The sequence below is a fragment of the Myotis brandtii genome, unplaced genomic scaffold, assembly GCF_000412655.1.
Source record: "Myotis brandtii unplaced genomic scaffold, ASM41265v1 scaffold341, whole genome shotgun sequence".
NCBI lineage: Eukaryota > Metazoa > Chordata > Mammalia > Chiroptera > Vespertilionidae > Myotis > Myotis brandtii.
Window position 1 is genome coordinate 343252 of NW_005363130.1, and position 17981 is coordinate 361232.

General features: G+C 36.5%; 1 protein-coding gene across 1 annotated transcript in view; it reads left to right on the forward strand.

Annotated features, from left to right (window-relative positions):
* LOC102261090 (MAM and LDL-receptor class A domain-containing protein 1) overlaps positions 1-17981 on the forward strand; it is a gene marked incomplete at its 3' end in the record, with an annotated part of 431828 nt that overhangs the window by 142294 nt on the left and 271553 nt on the right. Inside the window, exons 16-19 of the mRNA XM_014543905.1 lie at positions 3990-4142; positions 4550-4655; positions 5127-5494; positions 9015-9427. Of these exons, the coding sequence (XP_014399391.1) occupies positions 3990-4142; positions 4550-4655; positions 5127-5494; positions 9015-9427 (1040 nt within the window). The remainder of the gene's footprint in view (positions 1-3989; positions 4143-4549; positions 4656-5126; positions 5495-9014; positions 9428-17981) is intronic.

The window sequence follows — 17981 nt, forward strand, 5'->3', positions numbered from 1 at the left end:
GTTTTGACTCTGTCATATGCTCAAACTTCAGTGGAAGTCATGAGAACCTATTATTTTTGCCTGCTCCCTCCTTTACGTTGGAAATATTCTTTTTTACTCAGAGGGACCTTAACTTTGATGTAAGGGATTGTTTCCGTTGCCAACTGTTTTCTTCCTTGCCAAGTAAGAGAGTTGTTGTGAACTCTTCAGTGATGCCTTCCCTAGTATATTTCCAGATGTGGTTGGGAAAAGTCATTTTATCCCCGACCTTTGCATGTCAGGTGCTGGGGTGCCGGGGTGCTGCCTCGCCTGCGCCCCGGCTCTCCGATCCTGATGTGGCTCTCTCTCCCTCCCATCGCGATGGCGACCACCTGGCCTGCGCCTCGGCTCTCTCTCCCTCCGATCGCCATGTGATCACAGGGCCGCAGGCAAGGCGGCAGCCCCGGGGGTGCCACCTCGCCTGCAGCCTGGCTTTCCGATGGCGATCACCGGCCACCCAGCTCTTGCCTGCTGCCTGGGTTTCCAATCACTGTTCTTCCGTCCTTCCCCTTTTGCCTCCCATCATTGTGCCTACGTATGCAAATTAACCGCCATCTTTGTTGGCAGTTAATTTGCATATCACCCTAATTAGCCAATGGGAAGCGTAGCAGAGGTACGGTTAATTACCCTCTTTGTCTTTTATTAGATAGGATAGATCTTTTAATTGCGTGGACTTTTGTAAATACCCCCTTACTATTACATATTATGTTTTAAATAATTAATAAGTATTAACTATTAATGAAATCTATTGGCTAAATGTTAAGAGGCATCTTCCTATATATTTTAAGTCTTTTTGCAAGGTCCCAATGATTAGATCAGACTTCCTCTTTGTCCAGTTTGTGTTTATTCCTTACAAATGAACCTCTGTAAGGATCATCTGAAACCATCAGAAAAGTTATAAGATAGTGAATATGAAATGAAACAAGGTCTGATTCTGGATTTTTATTTTTTTATTTTACCTCACATGATTCCTTGGCTCCTCCATGCCTTATTCTCCTTTGTCTGAGTGAAAAAGCTCTAAAAATGACAGAGTGTAGGGTGATGGAACTATTTGTCATCCACCAAATATCCCTAACATCTTTTCCCCTGGGATAGCTACTGAAATTATTTTTACATAACTAATTGAGGTCGCAAGGGTAACTTTACATAAAATAATTGAAAGCTGCTGTAGAGTCACTTGCTTTTCTACTCATAGCTATAAAATAGTCATGTGTAATTTTTAGAAATTCTGTGTTGGCATCCTGTTATGAATGTAATAGCTTCTAGCCCAAAGCTTGGTACACAATAATCCCTGAGTAAATGATAATTGCAAATTGTTATTACAAATTGTGGTAATTCTGATGATGATGATAATTGAGATAGTCAATAATTATGCTCCTGAAACAGTGAAAAATCTTCAAATCTCAATTATTAAAACACACCCAGGATATTGTATTTCTGTCAGAAAAAAAGATATACATAATTTTCAAAAGCCATTCTAATTAAGTTTGTTTGATTAATGGCTAACCAGAGGTTAATTTCATCTGATTACTACATATGTGATCACTTGAGGTGGATTTTTAAATGTGTATAGAAATCTAAATATGTAGGAACAAAATATACTACAACATATTTGAAATTTAACAGCATAATTATCTGCTGAAATTACTATTTTTGAATAGCTTTATGTACGACAACTATAAAATTGCTGCTATAGTTCCTAAATTTTACTACCATTTGAATATTCATTTATTTCCACAGGAATATCTCCCTGGATAGCAGATGATAAGGTCCCCTTTCCAAGTAGCTATGGGGATAGATATTATACAACTGCAATACTTAGTTTTCTTTCTGTATTTGTATAACAAGAACTGTTTTGAAGATTGTCTGAAATAGGAAACAAAAACATTTGCTTCCTCAGGGATTGAAATGGCATTCCATACTATGAAACTCTGGAATTTATGGGTTATTGGTATATTTTATATTCACAAGTAGAGATGGCCTTTATAAATGTGACCTTAAATATTCTTAGCACTTATTCTTGTTATAGTTATCATTTTTTTCACTTCAAGTGGCATTTAAATATGCTTCACCATAGATTTCTAAATTTTACTTGAGAAATTTGTATTGTAAATATAGCAGTACTTCCTTCATTTTGCTTATTTCTAAGTGTCTCTGTATGTATACTGGCATATCATCATCTCTTGCTTATTAAAGTTTAGGCAACATTTTAAAAATATTTATTTTTAAATGTATCCATATATTCTAATTGCTTTCTTTTTCAATTACAGTTTACATTACATATTACTTTGTATTAGTTACAGGTATACACTGTAGTGGTTAGACAATCATATAATTTACAAAGTGGTCCCCACCCATTGACTTTTGATGAAATTTGAAAGTACTCTGCTGGACATATTTTCAGCTAGGAAACTTGATAGAAAACAAATATATTTTGGAAATAAGGTATTATATAGAAACTATTAAAATTAGAAAGTATTTGTAATGTTACTGTTCACCTCATATTCTTCCTTGAGTAGAATTAACATTTTCAAAATTTATAATGAGATTAAAAGTGGTTTATAATTAGGTTAAAATGCCTTTATTGTTTTAAATTTTATAATCTCATTGAGTGATTTAGTGTATACTTTTAGCCCCTAAAACTTACTGATTACTTACCAAGTTCTTTTACAAGGGAACATCTAGATCAGGGGTCCTCAAACTTTTTAAACAGGGGGCCAGTTCACTGTCCCTCAGACCGTTGGAGGGCCAGACTATATTTAAAAAAAAACAACTATGAACAAATTCCTATGCACACTGCACATATCTTATTTTGAAGTAAAAAAACAAAACGGGAACTGTATTTGCATGTGGCCCGCAGGCCGTAGTTTGAGGACCCCTGATCTAGATAGTATATCCTTGGATAAGAATAGCCAGTGAACAAGGATTTCAATGTAATAATCATCAGTGGGAGTGAGCCTTATTTTGCATTGGGATATATAATAACAGATGAACATCCACACTAAGCAAATTTAGATTATGTCATTTTGCTTTATCCTTTTTTTCAATCTAATGATATTTAACAGTTATTGTCAACAGTTGCAGAAGGAATATTAGACTAGGAGTCAGAATATTTGTATTTCAATTCCTCTCTACAACTTCCTGATGATATGACTTTGGTTAAGTTAATAACTTCCCTAGACCTCCCTTTCTTCCTCTTAATAATAATAATCGTCGACATCATCATAGTAGTAATAGTAATACCTCCCCCATATGGCTGATGTGAAAGTTAGATCTAGATAAAGCATTCAGTAGTTCAGGATCTATTACATAGGGTATTCATTGAACATTAGCTATAATGCTATATTGCTATTATTATAACTTCCCTTTCTTTCCTCTTCTTCCTCTTCTCTTCTTCCTGGAAGTTTTGAGCAACTGATTCTTCTGCATATTTACCTGAAAACTGTGTAAAATTATTTTGCCCTGCACAAATTAAGCAATGCATATAATGCTTTAGGAAATATTAAGTTCTATAAAATCCAGAGGTGAACATTAATTAAATGTAATGGAGCTACATATTTTAGATACTAAGTATTTTTAGAAGTAGCTGCTCTCATGGTTTAGTGAAAATACTCTAGGAATAATTCAGCCTTCCAGATGATATAATAGCTGCAGATAAACTAACATGATTATCAGAATAAATTAGGCAGACTTTGGCAATTCTATAAATAATATGGCTGAATGATGCTGCTGCTTAGAATATTTGGGAAAAATTGAATTTTTAAAATTGATAATTCTGCCTTATCAATTTCCAGTATGATAAGCACAACTCCAGGCTTTTTTCAGGTCAAAAGAGATCCCTTTTCTCTTAAAGTATGTTCTTTGATGTACTTAGACAAGCCTAACAAGGTGATTTCCATTGAACTCTACCCTTTGTAAAGTGTGGGAGCACTTTTGAGAGCCAATCTAAAAGCCACATTTTTGTTCTTCAGTTTCCAAATGTGACTTTGAAGCAAATAGCTGTGGTTGGTTTGAAGCAATTAGCGGTGACCATTTTGACTGGATATGGAGCTCCAGAAGTAACCTTTCTGCTGATTTTGAGCAACAGGCCCCTCCCTGTGATCATACTCACAATACTGCTCAAGGTAAGCAATAAGCAGAGACCCTTGGGAATGACCTCAGTTCCCCTTTGGTCAAGTCTGAGAAGAGAAAGAGAAGCAGATAACATTCTATGTTACCATGACAAATAGTAGGGCATTTGAGCATTATCAGTTACACTCATGTTGTCTGCATGGGATTTATTCCTTTATGGATGGTGGGGGTAGAGCATAGATATATTTTTTGGCTGAGTTAACTTAAATTACCAATGTTTTTGGCATCATTTAGATATAGATCATAGTCTTTTGACTAACCATCACTTTCATTGATTTTTAATTGTTGTATGGTCTTAATTTTAGTTGGACATGGAACTTATTTAGTGTAGGGTTAAGAGACAGATGTCTCACTTTGTAATCTAATAGGCTAACGTATGGCTTGTTTTGTATACCAATAGGGCATTTTATGTTCATTCTGAAGAAAAGCAGCAGCTTGGCACAAGTTGCTAAACTCCAGAGTCCAACTATCAGCCAGACAGGAACGGGATGCACGCTTTCTTTCTGGTAAATACTATAAACAATGGTCAGTTACCCTAGCAGTGCGGTGCTTGCAGGCACACTCCTGCATTTAGTAGACATTAGGATTTGCCCTTGGTTTTGCTTTAAAAATTGCTATTGCATTAGCTCCACACAATTAGCAGTTTACTTAAGAGCTCATTATCAGTGTTTGTTGTGTTCTTTCTTAAGATGAAAGGGCCTTTTCCCCTTCAGCAATATATTATAACTTAATTAACACTGCTTCTCTCTTCTGTTCTGGACTGAACTCCTTGAGAAATGCTCCTAGGGTCCTGAGAGTCAGAGTATGCACCTCAGCAGATAAGTTTTACAAAGGTGCAGCCACAATTGCTGCAAGAAATAAAGGCCTCCATTAAGATGACTAATTATTTATTGTTGACTGAGTGAAAGAGTGTGAAAGTTAAATATGTAGCCTATCCCTATAAGTCATATCCATTTCTTTTGTTTACTCTTTTCCAGGTTTTATAACTATGGCCTGTCAGTGGGAGCAGCTGTGCTCCAGCTACATATGGAAAATTCCAATGACTCCACAGTGCTCTGGAGAGTCTTATATAACCAGGGCAACCAGTGGTCACAGGCAACTATTCAGCTTGGGCGCCTTACTCACCCCTTCCATTTGACCCTAGAAAAAGTCAGCCTTGGCATATATGATGGGGTCTCAGCTATTGATGACATCAGTTTTGAAAACTGTACCCTTCCCCTCCCTGCAGAGAGCTGTGAAGGGCCAGATCATTTCTGGTGTGGACACACTAAGGCTTGCATTCACAAGCTTCGGTTATGTGATCTGGTGGATGATTGTGGTGATCATACTGATGAGGCTGACTGTGGTAGGTATATTTTTTTCCCTCTCCCACATTTGATAGTGATGATCTTACTTAAATTTACTGTTCTTTAGTCAATGTTTAGTCAACAAAGACACTAAACATTGTTCGGGGTTGATGAATGTTTTGTGCGATTTAATTAATCAATTAGTCAAAGCCATCTGTATTTATTATGTAGATTTAGAAACTAAATACTAGTGATACAATGTTAAATACAACTATACAGCATCCTTGCCCTCATGGAGCTTAAAGCCTAGGTGAGGAGAGATATTATTCAAATATTTAATAAATAAATATAAAATGGAAGTTTTGACAAGATTTATAAATAGAGGTGATGTGACTTGATGTAATAGCGGCATTGGACTTCCTAGAGTGATGACTTAGCTGAGATCTGAAAAATAGTAAGTCAAAGCATAAAAAAGTCCCCATATGTCACCGCATGGCAGAGGAAGGTAGCTAATGTGTGGCTGGGGCAAGGAGAAAGAAGGAATAGGGTGAAGGATAAGGAGAGAGGTGTAAAGGGCAGCCAGATTTGCAGGTCTTTTTAGTCCATGTTAAGGAAGTTCTTCCTTATTTGAAGGTTTTTATGAAGAAAGCTAATATAATAAAATTGGCATATTTGAAAATGTCACTATGGATATAGTGTGTTACGAATGGATTAGAGAAGACTGTATTTAGGTGATCCATTAGGAAGCCATTGTGGTAGTCAGCAGGAGAGGAGTTGGCAGCTTGTCACAGTGATAAGGATGGAGATGGAGGGACTAAAGTTTTGGGAAATATTTAGGAGGGACAATCGATGAGGTTTTGGCTATAGGGAGCACAAAGTAAGGTGTCAAAGATAAGTCTGAGTTTATGGTTTAAATTACCAAAAAATCTGTGTGTCTGATGATTGTGTAGCTCTTGAAACTTCATAAGCTTAGCTCCAGAGAGTACCTAATGCACTTGGTCCTGAATATGAATCAGAAGCTAATAGTTGTGATTTTATCTTTTAATTACAAAAATCTACCAGGAAAAAATTTGTATCTTTCATTTTGCAGAAATAGCAACAATACATATTTCAACTATGTGTCTATTAAGTTGGGAGGCCAATTATAAACCACAGAAAAGCCTTAAAATGCTGGGCACATCGTAATAACCATTACATTAAGAAATTTGTATATAAATCATTGTAGAGAGTTTGGGGTATATTTGATCTTTGACATTGTCAGAAATTTCAGTGCACAACTAATGTTTGAGTGGATGTAAACAGAATCAATGATTTTAACAATGGCTATTATAAGAAGTGTTGCTTGTCCTACATCTAATTTATTTTTTGCAAATTCAGAAAGCCTTTTTATCTTTTCAAGCTTTCCAAATTCCACTCTTTAAAAATTTTTGCCCTGGCCAGGTGGCTCAGGCTAGACTAGAGCATCATCCTGTATGGTTCACCAAAATGCTGTGGGTTCAATTTACAGTCAGGGCATATACCTAGGTTGCGGGTTTGAGTCTCAGTCCGGATGCATATGAAAGGCTACCAATCAATTGTTCTCTCTCTCTCTCTCTCTCTCTCTCTCTCTCTCAAAAATCAACAAGGACATATTTTTGGGTGAAGATTTAAAAACAATGTGTTTTCTATCTAAAAGTAAGCAAATTACCCTCAAACTTGTCAGTATTAACTTTATAAAATATCAGTATACTTCTTGTGACTAAACGTTAATGACAGAAAATAACAGTGTCATTAGACTGTCAGTTGCTCTCTCAGCAGTCCATCTAGACATATTACTATACTACATATACATTAGCATTCTAAATCTCTGTATTTCCTGAAGTATGTTTAGGGTCTTGGTCTTTTTTAAGGGCCGAGCTACACATATTCCCTTTTGAAATGAAGACTGAGCATGTAGTCAGTATGAAGACAGGCAACATACAAATCTGTTGGCTTTCTGTCAAAAAACTCAGCAGCTTGACATTCTCCTTCTGCTCTACAGCCAAAGACTGACACTTGGAAAGGACACCATGGGTCCCCAGTTCACGTCACAGCTGGGCCTGATTAGTCACAAGTGAGGGAATATCAAATGAAAGCTCTTCTTCCATTTGATATTTATTCACTTGGCTCCCTCCATTAGGTCTAAGCCCCGTTCTCTAGTTTTCAGATACAGATGATTTGTTCTTGCCTGGCTGCATTTATTCACATATGCTTTTATTTATTGTTTGAGTATTTGTTCGCCTTTGATGCCAAGTACAGTTGAATAAAGGACAGCTGACATTTATTTAAAAAAATATTAGATTATGTAAATGAAGCTAAAATGAAGTCATTAGTTCTAATTCCAAATAATGTCAAGTGTACATTCTGTCCCATTTATTCTAAAGAAATACTTGGTGTTGACACAATTTTCACATCTTGAAAAATGAATGTGTCCCGATGTTATCCTAGAAATGTAGGTATTTATTTGATAAGGGGCTAGTGCTTCATAAGTGCTTTGAATTCTTCTAGTGACTGAGGGCATTAGAAGTTTCAAACCTCTAATTTAATGGAGCTACATTCCAATGAGTAGGAAAGATGACCACTGAGGAGACATAGCTAAGAATTAGTAAGTCACGGGACATAACACTTGGCATAAATAGAGATGGGGAAAGGGGTGGAATGCTTAGGGCACATTGGGAGGGACAAACAGGAAGTTCATTTAATTTGGGAAATGTGAAGCTTGAGAGATAAGAGGAGTGTAGATTTAAGTTTAGGTTAAATGAGTATATATTCAAGGATTTTGATTAGAGCAGGAAAATGATAATCTGTCATTACAGAATGGTCATTCTGGCACAGGTATGGAAGGGACACTTGGAACTGGGGCAGGATGAAGCCCAAGAAAAGTTTCTCAGAGTGAGGTCTGGAAAATACCTGCTTCATATCATCTTGGGTACTTTTTAAAAACATGGATTCCTGGGCTTCACTCCGTGTCTAACAAACTAGTACTTGAATAGGCTTTTACTATGTAAGCAATTTTACCATATACCCCCGAGGACTCCAAAAGACTGACATCAATTAAAATATGACTCTTTTCAGCTCTGCATGTTAGAATCATCAAGGGAGCTGATGAGGTATCCTGATGATTGGCTATATTGTTTAGACCAAATATATCAACATTTTTGGAGATGAATTCTGGGTATTGTGTTTTCTGTTTTGTATTTTTAATACTCACTGGATTGGAACATTCAGCTAAAATTGAAATCCACTGAGCCAGAAGTTTGTTGCAGTGAGCCAGCTGTTGAGTTGTGATCATTTGCCTAGAATTATAGTAATAGAAATGGGGAAGGGATGGGCATAAATGGCATATGGAAAATAATGGCCAAAATAATTCCACTTTCAGCCCATAAAATATTATTACTTAATGTATTATCTAGAATTTTTCACTCTTTTTAAAACTTTACTGTTGCAAATTTTTTAAATTAAAATTGCTTACTTTGGCAGGAGCAAAATATCAACTAGTATATTAAGCAGAGTTATTTTTGTCTTTAATTATCTTTTGCTATTATTTACTGCCAATTTCAGCACCTGAACTACAATGTAACTTTGAAAATGGAATTTGTAATTGGGAACAAGATACAGAAGATGATTTTGATTGGACCAGGAACCAGGGTCCAACATCAACACTTAATACAGGGCCAATGAAGGATAATACTTTGGGCACAGCTAAAGGACACTATCTCTACATAGAATCTTCGGAGCCACAGGTTTTCCAAAACACAGCTGCTTTACTCAGCCCGATCCTCAATGCCACTGGCACAGAAAGCTGCACCTTCCGCTTCTATTACCACATGTTCGGAAAGCACATTTATAGACTGGCCATCTACCAGCGAATCTGGAGTAACACAAGGGGGAAGCTGCTGTGGCAGATATTTGGGAATCAAGGCAACAGGTGGATAAGGAAACACCTCGACATTCCCAGCAGGCAGCCTTTTCAGGTATGGATAATGGCTTTCATAATGTGTATTGGAAATGCATCATAATGTCTAAGGAATATGAAGGGTTGCTATATTTTTTAATTTAAAGAGAGTGGAATTTGATCAGAGTTACTTTGATACACATTTATCATGTAATTAAGGCTGTACCAAAGCTTGTTAAGTTGTGTTTCTCCTTGACTACCCCCAATAATGTTTGATTAAAATCTGTAAAGATGGTCACATGGCATTGGAAACAGCTGCAGGGCCCTTCGATTTTAAGTAATTGTTGTACTGAAAGAATCTGGAGGGAAAAAAGAGTTTGGCACCACCTCTGATATTCTGTAAAAAGCTCAAGACTCTTAATTATGATATGTTGCATAGTTCATCTAAATATGTCACATTGTATAGGTAGGCATTGGAAATCCAGGAAGAGTGCATGTTTTGTTGGAAAATCACACAGCTACTCTGCGGCAGAGCTAGAGTTTGAGTCTAGGTTTCCTTACTCCTGGTGGAATATTCTTTACTCTAATTCTCACCTGCCTTCTCCTAAAAGTCAAATTTACAACATCAAGTTCAAATACTTACGTGACTTTTACATATACTATTTGATCTCTCAGCAATTCTCTGAAATGGATAAGTTAGAGTTCTCTTTTGTCGATTTTATAGATATGAAGAAATAACAGGAAAAATGTGGCTAATTTTCAAAATATATGTGTGCTGCGCTCAGCATGGCCAGGTTTGGTGAGCCTTAGGAGGGGCGGTGAAAGATTAAAGAAGACAGACAAAGAGAATACAGCTGGGGCTAAGTGGATCTCTGACACAGAGAGACCCAGCCTGCAAGCTGAAGCTTTATTTTATAGTCAGAGCACACAAAGCAAAACAAGGGAAGTGGTCAACATGTTTACAATGTTCTTGTGAGTTTCACCTTGTTTGGCAGCACTTGCTGCACCTCGCATAGCCCATTAGCTACCTATGAAGGAACTAGGGAGGTCTATATGGTTAAGCTTAATGATGCTAGGAGGGCTCTGCCCTCCAAGCTGGGACTTGTTTGTGGCCCTGCCACAGGTCAGTCCAAGGCTTGACCCTATAGCTGCTCCCTACATGTATGAATTCTGTAAAACTTTACCTATTTTGCCCACACTTTTTCTAAATATGTTTCAGAAGGCATTTCCTGATTTTCATGGCGCAGAAAAGACTATAACATAACAACATTATGAAGGAGAACACGCATTTAGATACTTTAATTTCTGGAGATCTCAATACTTCTTGGAATGTGTTTGGTGGTTGCAGTGCTGGTCATTGATAATAATTATAAAATTATTTACTATTACCAATAATATTCTATACTAATTATTAAATGGTACATTGGTCTTAATGAAATCACATATAGTACTGCAGAAAAACCATATACAATTGGTTTGTATATGGACATGATATTGTATGTCAAATTAACATTTCCTTTTCCCAAATATGTTTTCTTGGCTATTCACCTTTTAACTGGTATATTATTGCAAGTGTGGTTCTGAGAGTGAGATAGAGTCTGTAAGTCTGTGATCTAGGTACTAATATTGTGGGATACATTCATATATGCCAAGCAGTGTTCCATTTATTCCAGTACTCTGCCACCAGTATAGTGTTCTAACTCTATCCTTAAAATTTCTATCTAATACAGATTACTGTGCTTGCTATCATAGATTGCTCTTGGATTAGCATGCTTAAAATTTTACATCCTAGACAGTTTATTTATCTTTTCCTTTTGAAGAATTCTTTTTAAGAAAATTAAAAATGGTTTTTAATTTTTAAAAATTAAAAATGGTTTTGAAAAATTAATTTCAGAGAGAAGAAGGGAGGGGGAGAAAGAGCTAGAAACATCAATGATGAGAATCATTGATCGGCTGTCTCCTGCATGTCCCCTAATGGGGCTCAGTCCTGAAACCCGGGCGTGTGCTCTGACTGGGAATCAAACCTGACCTCCTGGTTCATAGGTTGATGCTCAGCCACTGAGCCACACCGGCCAGGTTGAAGAATTTTTATTGCTTTATCTAAGCTGGTTTATCTAATGTGTTTAATAAGACTTGCTTCATTTTTTAAAAAGTTATATAGAATTTCTTAGAACTCACTGCTAATCCCTTTTCCAGTATGCTTTTTGGAAAGGAGACACCTTTCTTTCTCCTAAATTATACTGCCAACACAAAATTTCCATGAAAAATCAATACAGCAAAACAATTTTTTATGGAACACTTTATGTGGAGGGTCACATTGACATTTCAATAAGAGAAAGTATTTGAGCCATCTTCAATTGTAGAGGCTGTTGAATGAAAATAAGAGTTATTATATCTATTTTGAAGAAAATTTAAAACCATAGTTTCCAAAGAGGTTTCAACTCAATACTCAGCATACTACTGACCTTCTGAAAGGACAAGTTCTAACAAAGGAAACACAAATGAGATTCTTTGTCATATCTGATCTTGCCTACATGTTATATTTTTCCTTATAGTTAAATGAGGTTGTAGCTACATAATGAACAATATTTCATACAAGTACTTATTACCTGATGTTGTTGGCTGACTGTTTTATTAATGATGCACCATAAATATTATATCAGAATTATAACATTTGAAATCAATTTGAATTACTTAACAGTAAAATTCGTTCAAGTACTTTCTCACCAAGTGTTTGAAGCCAGATGTACTCTCAAACGTCCAATGTTAAGAATTTATTACTTCATTGGGTTTTCTACCCTACCTCTGGACATGCTGACCGAAAATGTTTTCTTATACAGAATTGAAGAAGAGAGAGAGAGAAAGAGATAGAAATATCAATGATGAGAATCCTCCTTTTGCTTTCCCTTTGAAGACTGCGTTTCTTGGCATGGAGTCATATGGACAGTAGTCACTGATAAGTGTTACAGAAACCTAGTTTAATGCAAGTTATTGATTTTTGGGCACCACAGGAACTAGGACTGACAGTCTTCAGCTCACTTTTTTCTAACATGAGTGCTTTTTCTAAAACGTGTTTTTAAGTATGAGGAAGGCATAGGGAGGGAACATAGGCTTTCAAAGAGAAGATTGCTTAGCTAGACCTCTTAATGCCACAGAACTTTATGACTCACTCTGAAAGAATTCTGTTATGTTAAGGTAACATCTTTAGGTATAAAGTAAAAGAGATTTTTCCCAAGTGGTTTTGTGATGAAATATTTTTAACAATCTTATTCATAATCATAATTTATGTTTTCATTTGTGGAATATAGTTTTACATTCTAAATGGTGCATCATATTTCACTTCTAGGGAAAAGTGTTTCTGAAGTTATGTCGTATATTAAACAGAACCATATTTAATAATGTTAAGTTGACCCCATTTCCCATGAAATTATATACAGAAATGCTAAAAGTTTAATTACATGTGTAGCCTCATATAACATTTGTCTTCAGGGTGTGTATAGTTTCAAGAATTTGCATTGAAAAGATTTGGATGACTAGCTTTCAGTCTGTATAGCGACACTCCTAGATTTGTTGCTTACTGAACAGCACAATAAATCTCCTTTTACAATGTTAACTTTCTCATACACTATTTCAGCTGAATTCAGATATAATCACAGCTTATTATGTCAACACTTCATCCAGTCCTGATATAAAGTGATGAACTTGGTTTCCAGGCTGAAGAACAAGTGACTAGAGAAGGGAGAAGAACAAGTTAGATGGAGGTTATTACAAGAGTGTATATAACAGAAAACAAGTTTAATTTCTTAAATAAATTAATTTTATATCCTTCTCTACTTGTTACAGCTCCTATAATACTAAATTTTATCTAATATTTTGACCCTCCAAAATTATAGTAAAATATAATTGTGGAACATTAAGCATTAGAAATATACTTTATATACAGAGGTGGCAAAAGTAGGTCGACAGTTGTGTGTGAAACAGAGTTTATTCTTGTACTAGAGGCCCAGTGCACAAAATTCGTGCACGCAGGGTATGTGCGTCCCTCAGCCCAGCTGGCACCCTCTCCAATCTGGGACCTCTTAAGGGATGTCCGATTACCCAGTGGGATCAGGCCTGATTGCCCACAACTGCCCTCCTTTGCCAGCCATCTGTGTCCACATGGGGGCAGCCATCTTGTGTTGGAGTGATGGTCAATTTGCATATTACTCTTTTATTAGATAGGATTATTATTTATTAATTATTTTATTATTTATTTGTTTTACAACCTTTGCGCACCCCTGTATTATTAATAATATATGTAAAATATTTATTATTATTATGTGTCATTGAGCATTGCAGAATCATAAAAAATAATATATGCTATGGTAATATTTAAATCCTATATAATAAAGAGCTAATATACTAATTAGACCATACACCAGAACGACTGTCTGGATGACCTTCCGAACGAAGCTAGTGCTGTGAGGGCCGAGCCCCTTGCTGAATTTCGTGCATTGGGCCTCTAGTATTTCTATAATCCATGTTGGAAAAAACAAAAGAAAGATAAAGGAAGAAAGATTTGGGTTGTGAGCTTGAATTCTTAAAATTGCCAACTAGTTGGTAAAAAGGAATAGAAAATTATTAAGTATAAATGAATGCTTTAATTCCAGTATGTCCCTTATCCCTTCACAGTCTATGCCCTGTTTTGAAACTTCTTATAACTATGTTTTTGGTTTTTTTTCTCCCTGGTGCTGCATATATAAGCCATTTGCACTCTTTCTTCTCATAGATACTTCCAAATCACTTTACCCTGCCTTCTGGTTTAGTAGAATGGAGCAAGAAAACGTAGACTCATGTGGGGGTTGCCATTTCTGATTGTGCAAATTTGCCACCGTGAGACTGTCAGCTGAGGGGCTCTGAAAGGGGAGGACATCTCAGTTGTGGAATTTACTTGCCATTTTGGAATTTGCATGAAAGTGCTGGATATGCTAACAGCTGCCTTGCTGGCCTCTTCTTTATAAGGAAGTATTTAACTATACTTGTGTGAAGCTGCCATATGAAGAAATGTATTAGATTACCAACTCTAGGTTATTTTGCTAAAAACTATACTTTTAAGTATCACACCAGGTAAGAATCTTCTTATTCAGACAGTAGCTGTGTATCTGGCTGGACAAACAAAAGTAACAGTTTATTCCCTTCTGATGTATTGTTTATTCTCTACAAATAGATGTCTATGAAATGTCTTTCAAATGTGTTTTTCTCTGCTGTTCCAAACTTGTTTTGATCATGTGAAACACTTCAGATTTGCTTTTTCTCCATAAGTTTTTTTTAACAGTATAAAATATTGAACCAAATAGTTTTGCTAGCTGATATTGATGACACATGATTTCAGATTTTATCTTCAGTAGAAAATCAATGCGTCACAGCATTCACTAAGAAAAAGGTTTGGGACTCTTTGTAATCCTTTGTCAGGTGATTGCTTTATCTTGATTTATGCCTTTAAACTTTTTCTCATTCAGCAGAAAATATTGTATCGCTATCTGTGAGAGCAAAGCGATCTATACCAATTTATGCTCAGAGTGCAGCTTCCTTCCAGGATTGTTTATGGAACATATTAACTCACAATAGATTAGAGACACAATATCTTTTTTTCCCCTTAAATATGTAATATTGATGATTTTGGTTCACAACCAATTTTTTATATTAAGATTTTTAGTAAAAAATATTTCTTCATAAGATAAAAGGGGATTGTAGGTAATTTTTATTCTAATGCTTCCCAGAATTTCAGGGTCTAAAAAGAAATTCAATGCTCTTGGTCTTAATAGAATTGTCCTTATGGCAGGATTGCCAGTTGGACCTGCTTTAAGGAGCTATTCTGAAATTGTTTTCAAAACAGAAAACAGCATTGTCAACTATTGCCAAAGTATAATTTGATTATACACTTAAAAAAAATCTTCACCAGAGGATATTTTTTCCATTGCTTTTCAGAGAGAGTGGAAGGGAGGGAGGATGGGAGGAGAGAGAGAGAGAGAGAGAGAGAGAGAGAGAGAGAGAGAGAGAGAGAAATCAACTGGGGAGCAAATCCACAACCCAGGTACATGCCCTTGACTAGGAATAGAACCCAAGACCTTGTGTATGTGGGGTCCATGCTCTATCCACTGAGAACACTTGCCAGATCTGATTATAAACTTTATTTAAAAACTAATTTCTTAAAATGAAACTCAACATATTACCTTCCAAGTATTTTTACCCAAATATACATTATTTGCTTTATTATATCATTATTTATGTAGGAAACAATATTTTATTGTTACCATTTTGAACCTTTTTAGGTTTACTTTCTCATATAGAAAATGTTCTTTTCATTTCATGATATAAAGCCAAGGGGAAAAACTAAAAATATGAATGGATGCAATTCTGAAATGTTTAAGGTTTAAGATATTTTTTATACCTGAGCCGGTCTTCAGGAGAGTTAAGTGTAGAGGATGAAGATGAATAAAAGTCCTAAAAAATGATAAAAAAAGAAGTCAGTCCACATAACCCAAAACTTATGATTTATTGGGGAAACCATGATGTATCTAAAGCCTCTATTTATACTGAATATCTGACAAAAACTTTTCCTCCTAATTTCTGTGAGAGTTGCTGCCAATGGAAATTTTATTTGCATTTGGAATAACTGAAATTTTCAGGAAATGTGGAAGGTTTATAAAACCTTAACTTTGTAGAAAGTTTGGAATAGGTATCCTTGTGTATAAGCATGTCTTTGTCAGGTATAGGCTGTTTCTACACTTCTGTGTCTCTAAATTCATAATTTTATTCACATGTATATGTGCAAATACATTACTATCATTTTTTGTAAGTGTCATTAGTATGATTATTCTTCTAACTGCAGTGTTCTTACTGCTTCAATCACTACAGAGCAGACCTTAGCCCACAGTGTCCTTGTAATTCCATCTAAATTAAAACACAGTCAAAAGCAATCAAAATCTACTACAGAGCACCCAGGCTCTGTTTTAGGATAGGATTATTTGTCTATATCCAATGCAATGTGTAACTATAGGGTGTCCCCCAAAAAGTATACACACACTGAATAATTATGAAGGCAGTGTTTATTAAAATAGATTTCATTTTCAAAATTGAACTATCAGCTGTTAAAGTATGTATACATTTTTTGGGACACCCTGTACTTGTTTTGACCTCCAAGACTCTATTGCTCTTCCCTTGTTGTTGTTGCCCCTGGCTTTCTGATCTTTGATTTGATTACATTTTAAGATTTTCTTCTTGCTTCTTTCTCAGTTTCTCTGATATCTCTGCTCTCATAGGTAATGGCAGCTTGCTCTATAATTCTTGGCATTGTTCTGTTCAGATAACTGCTAATGACAGAGGTAGGTGTTTCATGTGTCATTCTATCCAAGTAAACTCTGTATATCCTGGGACTGCAATTTGTACTGACATTACACTGATATTAAAAATTATAATGTTATACTACTACTATAATTTATTCAGTGTTATAACTTTACATCAACCCAGAACTACTATTTAGTGTAAAATGTGAGGTCACTTTATTTTACATTTACATTTAAAGAAATTTAAATACTTTAAATACTTTTTCATTGTTTCCCGAGAGGAAGGGAAAAGGAGAGAGAGATAGACACATTAATGATGAGAATCACTGATTGGCTGCCTCCTGCATGCCCCCCTCCAGAGGATTGTGCCTGCAACCCTAGGCATGTGCCCTGTTCCAGAATTGAACCCTGATTTCCAGGTTCACGGGTCGATGCTCAACCACAAAGCTATACCAGCCGGGCTATTTTACATTTAAGTAGCTCAAATTAAAGTTGGATTTTTGATACAATACATTTAACTTTTCACTGCATTATAGATTATATTCAAGCTATCAAACAAAATACAATATAGACTTCAGAGTAAAACTGCTTAGTTCAAATCCTAGCTCTGTCATTTATTAGCTATGTAGCCTTAGGAAAATTATGTAACTTCTATATGCCACCATTTCTTTACCTATAATTGGATATAATAATAGTACCTACTTTGCATAGTTTTTGTAATTATATTTTATATATGTACTAGAGGCCTGGTGCACAAAACTCGTGCACGGGTAGGGTCCCTAGGCCAGGCCAGCAATCAGGGCCGATCGGGGCCTTACAGCTGCCAGCCGGGGCCTTCCTTCATTCCATACCACCCCCTGGTGGTCAGCGCACATCATAGCAAACGATCGAACTCCCGAGGGGCAATTTGCATATTAGGGTTTTATATATATACTAGAGGCCTGGTGCACAAAAATTTGTGCGCTCGGGGCGGGGAGGGGGTCCCCCAGCCTGGCCTAAGCCCTCTCGCAGTCTGGGACCCCTCGGGAGATAACGACCTGCTGGCTTAGGCCTGCTCCCGGGTGGCAGAGGGCACGCCCAATCCCTAGGTGCAGCCCCTGGTCAGGCTCAGAGCAGAGCTGATTGGGGAGTTTGGGCGCCGCCCCCTGTCATGCACAGAGCAGGGCGGATTGGGAGGTTGCGATGCCACCCTCAGTCACACTCAGGGTAGGGCCGATTGGGGGGTTGGGGCACCGCCCCCTGTCACACTCAAGGCAGGGTCGATGGGGAGGTTGCGGCGCCACCCCCTGTCACACACAGAGCAGGGCC